The 12,952-nt window shown below is 34.5% G+C and overlaps 1 protein-coding gene across 1 annotated transcript in view; it reads left to right on the plus strand.

Annotated features, from left to right (window-relative positions):
- The window catches only part of EYS (eyes shut homolog), an 830,760-nt gene that overhangs the window by 367,630 nt on the left and 450,178 nt on the right, over positions 1-12,952 (plus strand). The window contains exon 26 of the mRNA XM_068678264.1: positions 12,305-12,476. Within this exon, the coding sequence (XP_068534365.1) occupies positions 12,305-12,476 (172 nt within the window). The remainder of the gene's footprint in view (positions 1-12,304; positions 12,477-12,952) is intronic.

Raw genomic sequence — 12,952 nt, forward strand, 5'->3', positions numbered from 1 at the left:
AAATCAGTGCTTTGCATTATACCCAAAACAAATTTGAAAAATCCTGATGCAGCTGTTGAGATTGAGCTGTACGGTAATACAGCTGTTACTCCTAGCTAGGGAAGTTGCTGTACTTCTCAGCAAGTCTAACTTTGCAGGGGTCTTTGAATGTATTCAAGTATACTACTGCGAATGTGCTAAAGGAGTTTCTATTCTGTAAGAGTTAGCAAGGCCCAGGGGATTGAAATCTCAATTTCCACACAAATTGCTCTGCTACAGATACTATGAAAAAAGGAACTTTTAAGCAGCTTTAATGCTGACACCACAGAGGAACAGTATGCATTACAATGTGTCTATTCTTCTGTGATTCTGCAATATGTCTTTGAGCTTTCTATAAGTTGTAAATGTACTTAAAGTCTAAATCTACTATATTAGATTATTATAATATTTCTAGAAGATGTTACAAAGGTAATAGTATCTTAATAGTGATTTGTGATGGTGTTGTGTTTTTTTTCTTTTTGCTTGGAACTCAGAAAATGCCGTGACTGGGAAGAGTTTAGATAAAAAAAAAATACATAATTTAAAAGTTTGTGGATGTTTCAATCAGTCACAGCAATAAATAACTAAAGCAATGACTACTGAGTGTTTCACTTAGCAGAACTCAATGTGCTGTGTGTTAGAACAGTTACTGCGAAGTTGTGCTTCTTCATGTTTCTGAACAGCATGGCAGTGATAGCTTCATGGATCTGTTAGGTTCTTTAAAGCTGTCTTTGCCAGCAAACTGTCTTAATCTCAGTAGGATTCAGATAAGTAGCAGCTCTCTGGGTCTCACTCATTACATGACTTGGATCTGTTTTACTTCCCTTCAGTCACCCTAAAATGCAGTTCTGAATTGCAAAAATCTCATTTGACATAAGATGTCACAAAGGTGTTCTGCAGTACTTAAATGAACCAAATTTCATTGTCCAAATACACTACTCAAGGCATACCTATTTTTTAAATATTACATTTTCTTGACAGTGCTTGAGATTATTTCCTGTTATTGTTTCCGAGGATCTGTACTTCCTGGTTGCTTGCATGGAGTCTCAGTGTATGATTAGCACCTATCTCAAAAGGAATAAAAGTAGCCTACCTTCTTCATTTACTTTCTTCTGGGATTTTTGAGGGGAGCTGAAATTGACCAGGTAGTATTATTAAATCACATAGTAAGTTTGAAAATGATAAGCCTGCAATGAAATTGATGCATTTCACAAGTAATTTAGCATACAACTGTGCTCAAATTCTCACTGCATTGTCATCTGTTTCCATGACCCATTACATACTTTTGATCCCATGCATTTTGCTGTTGACCAAGCTTCCAGGTCAGGTTACTGGAGCAGTTTCATTCTTGAATAAGAACAATTCAGGCTGGAAGAGACCTTGTGATCTCTTTAGCCCAAACTCTTCCTGAAAGAGTGTTAGCCATGGGGTCAGACCAAGGAGCTCAGGGCTTTGTCTTGTTAGGTCTGGAGAGCCTCCAAGGACAGCATTGTTCTCATTCCTGATGATACATTTAAACTGTAATGTGAATATTACATTACGTTAGTAGTAGTGACTGTGATTCCTTGTGTCCCAAGAAGAGAAAGACACATTGAGTTTTTAGCCTTAATGTGTGCTCTTTTATTTTCACCTGAGTCTGAAAACATGTAAGTACTTCAGTTTTTAATAGGAATATTAACAGACTGCATAAAATAAGCCTAGTAGAGATGAAAATCAAAAGCTGTAATAATATTTGTAATATTAGTATATTCTGGAGGCATTCATGTTACAGAGTGATAAGGAAATAAATGTGAATATAATTTCTTTTACACCAAACTATACTCTTATTGTTTCAGAGTGAAAGTCCTTTTTTGATACCTTTACCACATAGATGGCAAAGCTCTCCAATTTTTGATTACTTAGTTTTATTTTGTGCTGTATTTTGTGTTACAGTGTTAAAATTAAGATGGCTTGTAAACAGTGCCTGCAAACATGGGCATTTCTCTGTAAGACTGTATGTGTCTGTTTATATGAGTTATACATATACAACTAGATACAGTATATATGCAATACAGTACACTAATACAGTTCACTATGGATTTTTTTCCCCATATTGAACTGTATTAGTTCTAATGACAGACACTTTGCTTCTTAGAAATTTCAGTCTTACGGTTACATTTTTTTTAGTTACCTTTTAGTTTTAAAAGTTTTTCGTTAATTTTAGTAAAGGGATTGTTGGTACGAAAACCCATGTTCTTAAAATCATTTTAAAATGTCATAAATATTGAATTGATATTTGCATCCTGCTCATCTACAGTGTGACCTACTCTAGCAATATTGACAACTGTGACATTTTGCTCATGATGTTTTCTATGTGCCATAATGTTTCCAATTGAGACAAGAATTAAGAGATTTTACTTGTACTGTCTGCAGATTTATCTTGTTCTCTATCCCTTTCTGTTTGTTATACATGAACTGAATCTTAATTCTCAACTGTGGCATCTTTAGGTCCAGCTATTTTTTAGTTGTTTTGTAGTGCAATAAGTATGATTTCTGCCCTTTCCAGAGGAGGTCCCAGCTTTCTGCTGGCCCAGCAGTGCAGGTGCTCAGCCTGGCCATGGCCTGAGCTGGGTTTTGCTGGTTCAAGCTCTGTACCAGAGCCCAGTGGATGCTGAAGCCCTGCTTTGGCTCTAGCTGTGGGTATCCATCTCACCACCACCAGCAGCCATGGCCTGGTGAACAGCAGCCCTTGGTGTACCTGGGGCTGGGGATAGGAGCAAGGTGTCGGGCTTTTTTTCCTTTTTTTCTGCTGAAAAGTAGAAGGTGTTCAGATCACTAAGATCAGATGCTTGCCCTGATGGTCTCTCTGTCTAGGCAGTACAAAAAGCCAAGAAGGAGTTGCCTGAGGTAGATTGCTTCTGATGCTCTGGTCTGGAGTTCAGATAGCTAAATAACCAGGCAGTGTATGCTGCCAGTTTGTATTTAATCTATGTGTTTTGTTCATTCACGTTAAAATTAAATGTATATATATAGTCTTCAAACACCATGCCTGATTATCTCAGATCTGAAGTTGATATTTAACAGAACAAATAATGTCTTAAATGTTTCAGACCAAGCAATTAATCTGTATTAATATTAATTATGGTGTTTCCTGTTGTCTAATATTATCCTGTAAAGTTCTTTTCACTTTTCCACCCTTAATGGATATCAAATTTGTCTAAAATAGAAATAGTTTGCAACCATGCAAATTTTCTGCAGTCAGCAGCAATTTAACTTCACTCAATGTAAGGAAGGTGAAATAATTCCCTGAAATAAATCTATTAACAAATCCCTGAAATAAATCTATTACTAACACAACAAAATACAACAGAAATAGAAAATCTAAATCTCTGGTATTAGTCACTAAGCTATACTAAATCTTCCTTAAGATGACATCAACAAAATCAGGCTCAGCAGCCTTATCAGTGCTAGTTTTTCTTGCAGCAAACATAGAAAATGTTTGTTACAGTTTATTTACTCAAAATGGGGTGGATGAGGCAATACAAAAATGATGTTGAAAACACATTGTGCCGTTCACAAAATTAATGTCCCTGTGACACAATGAGCATTAGTTCTTCGCTGTCAGCTACTAATTTTAAGATGAAATGTGTTTTAGATTTGTTAGATAGTGGTTTTAGAATATGATGATTGGTGTATATGGTATCAAAAGTTAATTTGTTGGATTGGAGATGGAAGACTTTCTGCTGGAAAATGTCTTCCAAGGAGACTAAAGCATTTATTTTGCAATGTGGTTTTGTACTTACATGTGTATTTAGTAAATGTATTTATTACAGCAACTATTTAAAAAGCAGTGGGAATAAAATTATAGCTGGTAGAAATTATAGGTGCTTTAACATCAGATCATACTGTTTCAAAATCTATCTTCAGCATCTTCCTATAATTGGTAAAATATCTGAATTTTCCACCTAGTACTCATCCCAGCTTGTTCTTGCTTTAATTATTTAATGCTATAAAATATAAATTTCCCTATACCAGTTTGTCTTCACATTGCTTTTGATCTCAGATAACTCAGCTGATGTATCTTTTTTCTCTCTATTACTTTCTTGTTTTTTTGTTATTTTTTTCCCTTCTGCAAAAAGCTAAGAATGAACACTGATAATTCTTGATCATGGTCAAGAAGGAGAAGATATTTGAATATGTTTCCTATCTCTGTCCAGAATAAGATCTTGAAAGCTGGAATAACTACCAATGTTAAGTACTATATTCTAATGTCCTTTCACAACTTCTGTTGATGATTTATAATTGTTTACAGTTTGTTGTGGTTTAACCCCAGTAGGAAGCTAAGCACCACACAGCCACTCATTTACTTCTTCATCCCCAGCTGGATGAGGGGAAGAGAATCAGAAGGGCAAAACTTGCGAAACTTGTAAGTTGAGATAAAGACAGGTGGATAAGAAAGAAAAAAAAAAGGGGGGTATTGGGTTGGAATCCACAACTGAAGGAAAAAAAAAGGAAAAAAAAAAAAAAAAAAGCAAAACACAGTTGTTCTTGACTGTAGAATCATAGAATTTCCTGAGTTGGAAGGGGCCCACACGGATCATCATCATGTCTCCACACAGGACCACCCAAAAATCAAACTGAGCACATTGTCCAAATGCTTTTTGAATTCCAGAAGGCTCAGTGCTGTGACCCACTCACTGGGGAGCCTGTTCCAGGGCACAGCCACCCTCTCGGTGAAGAGCTGTTTCTTTACATCTTTTTCAACATCATATGTAAATTAGTATAGTGTGCTAGTTTACCATCCCATTCAGTTTTCAGGTGTGCCCTCAGCAGCCAATTGTTTCTTCGCATGCATTTGTTTTTCTTTTCCTAGTAGTACGTTTTTGGCTTTATTTATGTACAAGATTTTGTTTTTCTTCCTCTTCTCTGCACTAAAACACAGCCATTTACTATAAATCAATAACCTAAATTTTTGATCTCTTGAAACAGCAAAAACCTAAATTTTTGATCTCCTGAAACAGCACTCAAATCTCGTTACCATCTCATAAAAAAAAAAAAGAACTGAACAGGTCTATAAGTTAGCATCTTCCTCAGTTTGTAGCCCCCAAAATCAAATATTTTTAGTATATAAATTTTGGGGTGTATTTGTATATTCTTTTATATGTCTTCTTACATATCTAATATGAAGAAAACAAACCAGGATATATGCTATTGTTTCAAAAATGAAAATATTTTTACTCTCAGAAATGTAACACACAGCCACAACATCTGAGTACAAAAGGTTATGAAAATGTCAAGGTTAGTTACCAGGACAGAGAATCTGGAGATGATCACAGGATTTTTTTCTAAAAATGTTCTTTACTGTCTAAGAAATTGAACCTTTGCAAATTTATGTTCATGCTGTATAAAGGAACTAAAAAAGCATCTTAAAGTAATGAAGCCAAAAAGCCGAATGGTTTTAAGTGAAATAGAAACTTGCATAGACTACAAAACTTGGATTTTCAGGGCATGAGCACATCAGTCATAAGTTATAGTCAAAATGCAAAAATACACAGAAAAGCATTAAGGCTGTTAGTACTAGGATGTGGGCTTGGGAAATGCTTCTGCTTGACAGAGATTGCATGTAAGTCAGTGGTGTTTATTGATGGTCCATTATGTTCACAATGTCAGCTTGCAGCCCTATTCTGTTGAAAGGCAGATGGTCTTGAAAAGCTCAAGTTCTTCAGCTAGGACAGTTTTCAAAGAAGTACTTAGAAGATCACAGTCACTTCAGCTTTACTATCCTGAAATGCTTACAGGATCTAGTCTAGTGTCTGATTTTTCAGTTGAGTACACTGCAGTTCGTAAAAAATCAATTGGATATTGGGGGAATGTGTTTCTGGGATAAGGAATGCAAAAATTATTTATTTATTTATTTTTAATCAGAGGGCTGAGACTAAATACCCAGTGATCAGAAGATGGAAAGATTCTAATTTGGTTGAGAAGTTGGTGGGAAAATCCTTGAAGACAGAAAAGGGTATTTTCTTACTTGGGTTTATAGCTGAAAACCTGAAAGTGTAGATGGAAGATGTGATAATCTCTTCATTAGGATGTAGATAAGGAATGCTGCAAGCAAGGTGCAAGAAACATGAAAGGGAGAGGCATCTCCAGTTAGCAAAAGGTGTTGAAGATACAAAAAGCATTGGAATAAGGTTGTTGAGTTTTCTTTATTAAGATATCAGACAGTCTTTGATCCTTGATGAATGTGAAGGAGCAGGAGGAGAAGGGCTGTCTCCCTTTTGTAGTGTTACTGTTACTGCTCCATACTCTTGTGTTGTGACATCTATGCCATTTCCTTGCCATCTGCAGCACACTGACACCTTGGGGAGTCCCTAGGTTACCATTAGTATCAAAAATCACCCAAATGTGGCATGTATGGGGTAATTTTCCCTTTTTGTGTGTGAGTGGAGGCATTGTAGTACAATCTGTAAAGCAGAGCTCCAAGAGCTTCATCCCAGTGTGCCTGAACACACCTGGCAGAATCATAGCTAAGAAGCAGAACTTGCAGGCAATGTTGTAAGTCAAATATTAGTTCTGTGGTATTGTAGCCTGTCTCTCACACCAACTTCGCAGAATATTTGGATGTTTATACTACAGCAAGAAGATTTTTACTAAAGTTTTCATACTTCCAACAAGAATTGAAAAGAAGGCAGGTTTCAAATTAAATGACAGTCAACATTGAAAGAGGACGACAGACTGTGTAAGTTATGAATGATTACTAACCTTTCTGTGTCTACAAAGTGACATTTCACAAATTTAGTACATATTGCTCTTGGAAATAGCTGCATGATAATGTCTATTCGGAATGGAAGGGATTCCTCTAGTGAAGCTAAGGGATTAATGCCAGGGACATATTTGGCCTAATTTGTTCAGACAATGTTAGCATATAGGTGCTGAACTCGAGAGAAATTTTAGCTTGTGAATATAAATTATGTTTTATAAAAACTATCAAATATATTTTCTATGAGTGCACTTTAGCAGGAACATTTGAACTAGCTCCTACTATTTATGAATTGTTCTCTTTGTTAGAACTAATTCTTCAAAATAACTTTCTTTAATGTTTATTTAATTATCTTTCCTATGTGAGAAATACTCATTTTCACCTTTAATCCTGTTGTACTAGTAATCACTGTAATGATTATAGTCTGTATTCACAACAAATCTCTCAAATTCCTTTCAGGATGGAAAACACAAAATGGACTTGTACTCCATGTGTAAAACATCAGCACTAGGAAGAATATAAAATCCATTTTGCCTATTAATAATGCTAAAGCTTTCCTAGTAAGGGCAGAATATGGAGATAGCAGTAGAAGGCATTTTTGTTCCTTCCATCAGATTTCTTGGCATACTCTAATCTTAATTACATCTCATGATACCTGTTTTTTTAAAAAAAACTTAAGAACAAAGTTAGAGTTCTGTAGCTTCCCTTGTATTTTTTTCCCACAGTGAAAAAATTCATTGGAGAGTAATAGGCATTTTTTATCGTTTTTGTCTGATAACCAGATTTTCATCAGTGGCACTTAATCACTGATTTTTACCTGTTATTTTATTTTATTTTATTTTATTTTATTTTATTTTATTTTATTTTATTTTATTTTATTTTATTTTATTTTTTATGTGAATTTGTCTGGATAAAGCACTTTAAAAAAAAATAAAAATTATGTACAGTCCAACTCAGCCCTTCAAAATATTTCTCCTTTTTCTATTAATAGACATTTCAAATGCAATTATTTCTCTGTAGAGTAGAAAGAGTCATTAAGAAAATGCAGTGATTATGTTGTTGGATTCCAAAGAATCTAAAACAACAACAACAAAGTTGAAAGTAATGAGCTTGAACAACCCATGCCTCACATATTCCGAGCCTGAACATTGGTTCATGTATACTTCAGGAATTTTGATGCCTGTACTTGAGATACCCCTACAGACCACTTGCAGCCTAGCATTGTCTTAAGGAGAGGTCAGCCTGAAAGGCGCTGTACAGTGTATCACAGTATTGGGGCAGACACGAAGGAAGATGACTGTGAAGTTTGTGCTGTGTACTCAAAGGTGTGGGAGAACTGAGACTGAGAAACAAAGCTTCGTTTAATGAAATATTATGTAAGGGCTCATCCTGATATTCCAAAAACCCCTATACACAACAAACACACACACAAAAAAAGAAAATGTGCAAAATGTGGAGCAAGCTGCACTGCATGCATAATGATGCTTACAGCTGAGAATAGGAGCAGGCTTAATTTCCTAGAATTTTAGTTCTCTAAAAACTAAACAGCTAGTCCAACTCTCCCATTTGGTTTCATTGTGCACTCATTGCCACCTCTAGGTAATTCAAGGTAAGTGCTGTCTGAGACAGATGATACAGGTCACCGTTGACAATGTTTTTTCTCTTTATGCATTATAAAAGGAATATAGACACCTTAAACTATCTTCTTAATTTTTAATTAGTTAACATTAGTGGGGATGTGTTAGACTGACTTCCCTAACAACGTAGTATCTGAATTCTGCTCTTTCCTTCTCTGTCCCATAGAAGTTTAGGAGTGGGTTGATAAATTATGTCAGCTGTACTTTCAACAAAATTGTGTATATAGGAAAAAAATAATTATATAAGTTTTTCATTGTGCATAAACAACTTGTCTAGAATAATATAGTTATTTTCTTCAATTTATGTAGTTACTCTTGAGTTGTTTCTTTTCATTAATTCATTATGAATATTTTACTTGATTGCCTGAGAGTAGGTCTGCAAGCTTTTCCAAAAGACAAAAGACCATATAACAGAGAAACATTTCTTGGTGTTAATAACTATGGCTAGTTCTAATTTGGCAGTTTGATCACAATTTTTCATTGTCTCATATTCAACCAAACAACTGTTGGTGCAGTATAATGGAATTAACCTAATGAATGCTTCTAAGAGTTGCAGATTTGATTGCCATTCTGTGGCCTCGTACTGGCATGTTCTCTTTCATTATTATTTCTAATAAATATATTAAGTTACATCTAGGATGAACTTTCAAATATGATACAGGAAAGGAAAATCTCTTCATATAATATACATGTTGAATATTTCTTCACAGTTTGGTAATTCTGAGTATGCAAATAGTTTAAAATAAAAGGAACAGTGCAATGATTCCTGTTTTCAAAACTATCTAAGGTTGTAACTGCAAGTTATAGGAATGAAAGGAAGATTAAAAGTATGTTTTTTTCCCAGTACATCTTGTCTTTTGAAACATAATTTTTCTAATCATTTATTAACACATTAAATTATGCACTGGGTCTTTTTTTCTCACAATCAAGTAATGGATTTTCAGTACATTGCCATTGCATTCATTGAGCTGTTCAAGCAAAAATTAATTCAATGGCATTGTGGTAGTAGATCAATGTAGCATAAATAAAGGTAGATCAGGAGCAGAATAATGTAACAGAATCTATTCAATTTCAAGATGTTAATCATCTAAAGGAGCTATAACTTTTTTTCTTTTTGAATAGATTATGCTGTAATGGAAGCACATCTGAATATGGAAGTATTATGAAGGATGAACCTTTAACCCTTTATCTGTCTTTCAGAATCAGTCTATCAATGTGTCAACTTCAAATGAAAGGTTTCAACCATCTATCTCAACCAGCTTTCTAACAGGTTGATAATAGGCAAATCAAATGTACCTAGGTGATTTAGAAATCTGCTACTGGTATATTTCTGAACTAATATTGAAGTATCTTATTAGCAAAATATTATTTTTTTAAACTATTTGATGTCAGGTTTATTTTCCTTCAGTGAATATGTTACCCCTAAGGAGAGGATAGAAGATAGCAACAGTAAATGTCAGCAGTATGAATGAATGACCTTAGGTTATTTATGAAGCAAACTATTTTGAGTAATAAATTATTATTTGAGTAATAAACAGCTATTGAACAGAACTATTCTAGGATGCTGTTTTTTTTTTTTTGGTTGTTGTTGTTTTTTTAAGATCAGAAATGTCTGCCTTAAAGTTCCTAAGAACACCAAATCTAATGTCTGCTATGATTAATGCTTTCACAAATCTCATTATCAAAACCAAATTAGTAAATTTGAACTGAGAACTTTAACCCGTGAAATACAGATTTGGACCTACTCAGTACCATGATTATTATTAAAATGAGTTTCCAAAGATAACTGCTATTGTTTTTGTAAGAGCGTGTAGTGCAAAAAATAGTAGTGGTCTGTACACTTAAATACTACCCACTTCATTATAAAGTCCTCCCTCTGATTTTGTATATTAAAAATTCAATAAGATTTCATAGGAGAACAGACTTTTTTTTTTTTCTTTTTTCTTTTTCCTTAGGAAGCTAATACCATTTCTTATCAGCAGCTTTGAAAAGATTGGGAATATGAACATGATAAAATGACAATGCTGCTGGTTATGAGAGCAAAAATTGGAATTGCTTATTTACCAAAAATATTTAAATTCAGTAAATTCAGCAAATGAAGTAAAGTCATGGTATATTATTGTGTAGTACTACCATCCTTCCTGCCAGTGCTTTCCAAGCATTGCTTGTTAAAAGCAGATTAAGAATTGTCTTTCCTAATGCCAACTTACAGGGAAAAATGTCTGGTATTTTAAATCTTCTGTAGTAGAATACATGAACTAGTCTTCTCTGTTCTTGAATTTAGATTTTGGAAGTGTATTCACAAAACACCATTTTTTTGAGAGTTTTAAGTTGTTATATGTATTAAATTCAAGTAAGATACTACTGGCCAGAGAATCTGACACTGGAAATGAGCAAGAGTATCCAGAGCTGCTTTTTGCTGAATGCTTGCATGCGGTGGAGGATGAACATGTCAGAGAATTGCCCTCTAATTTGTACCAGCACAGAGCATAGCATATTGCAAGTACCACTGCACCAAGATCTGCTCAAACACAGAAATGTGCCGCAGCCTCTCTCAGAGTGATCATTTACCTGAGGATACCTGCCAAGTCCAGTTTCTTCGGTACTTTCTACTACTGCACGATAGCAGTGCTCTAAGGCTCCTGGGGCTGTGGCTGCAGACTTTTAAATATATCCTGGGATGTTACTTCATTCCTTTTGTTTTAAGAAGCCGAGTGTATATTGTGAAAAAAACTGTTAACTCAAATATGTACAATACTTGTAAATAGCTAACATTCATATTAACATGAATATTACTCTAAAATCTTTACTAAGCAAAAACATTTCCCATGATCTTAAAGACACTATTTGTAGCTGTGTGAACAGATGTACTGTGAACTCCTGTTTTTGATCTTTTGCTAAATACTCACACATAGACCACAAAAAGGTTAGTGCATCTCTGCTTCTTCCTTGCTATAGATTATTTTCTTTTAAAAAAAAAAAAAAAACTGCCAGCAGTTGGGGTGCACAGTAATGAGAAAAGGCTATAGGAGCTTTTCATTCACTATGAAGTAGCAGTTGCTCTTTTGAGTAGAGACTGAGGTACTTAAGTAAATACAGGTGTTTTGTGAAATGGAGAGCCAGAGGAATTGATTTAACTTCTGGCTTCAGGACTCATGTGCTCTGGCAGATGACTTTTTGCATTAAGCATTCTTCTTCTCTCCCACACAGTACACCTGACCCACACACCCTAAAAATCAGGATAGTGATCTTGCTAACACAAGGTTACATATCCCTAGAGATGTGTTGATTGTCAATTAGTACTTCGTAAAGTACTTTGAGAGGTTCGGATGGAAGTTGGGTGGCACTAATTTGCAGGAAAACAAGCAGAAAAACATACCGCCATATCTTCCATAATGGATATCATCATAAAGGTTTCAAATAATTTTATGTCTAACATTGTTTACCAAAAGCCCTTGAATTCTAATTACAGTTTGAGAAAATAAATACTATAGTTAGATCGCTACCAAGACATATATCATTTTAATTCTGCATTTCTCTTATGGGAAACCTGTGCTATTCATCTTTCTAATAACTGTGTACAAAAAAAATCCTCTTGAACTTTGTTTCTCCACTTAATTATTCTGCTTGCAAGTTGACCCTCACAGCCTTCTTGCCTTGCCACAATTACAGACGTTATTGAAGTAACGTGTTACATTATAACCACTGTTTCTGGCATTTGCACCTATAATTAATTCCAGTGTGATACTCTTTCTTGATGAATATAATGAATGTGAATAAAACAATGTATGAAACAATGTATGTGAATAAAAACAGTTTATCTGGAATATACCGTATGAATAGATAAACTGTTAGTTGCTTTGAGTTTAGAATTCAGAGCTTAGTCGTAACTGTTATGTTTTTTACACAGGTGATAGATGTGAAGCAAATATAGATGAATGTATTTCTGTTCCTTGCCTAAACAATGGAAGTTGCATCGATGACATCGGTTCCTATACATGTCACTGTAGGAGAGGTTTCATTGGAACAAACTGCGAGATAAATGTTAATGAATGCTTGCCAGATCCTTGTCTTCATGGAAGGTGGCTATTTTTATTTAATTATTATTATCTCCAAGATAATGTACTTAAATAGCAATATTTAAGATTTAATGACATAAGAAGGGTGATAAATACTTTTTAAATTATTTTCTTCCATAAAATAAGAGTACAATCACACTTAAAAGATGACAGATGTTGCCTGTTAAAGCTAATGTAATACACTGTAAAATTGTCTTAGTCCCTCTTTCACTTGTGTTCATTATCATAAACTGGTTTTCAGTAAATGTGGATTAATTAGACTTTAATATACTTAAAAGCAAATCTTTATCTATTACATCCAACAGGTTGAAATCGGAAGGGGTCTTCTAATATGATTCTCATAATATGTACCAATAATAGGCACACCCCTTAGCACCAATAATAGGCACATCTGAAACTGTAACTAGGAAAACTAATGAAAAATTCCATGGATTTCAGAAGTTTGCATCAGACCGCTAATTCAAAATGTATAGAATGGT

The sequence above is a fragment of the Anas acuta genome, chromosome 3 (assembly GCF_963932015.1).
Source record: "Anas acuta chromosome 3, bAnaAcu1.1, whole genome shotgun sequence".
NCBI classification, from domain to species: domain Eukaryota; kingdom Metazoa; phylum Chordata; class Aves; order Anseriformes; family Anatidae; genus Anas; species Anas acuta.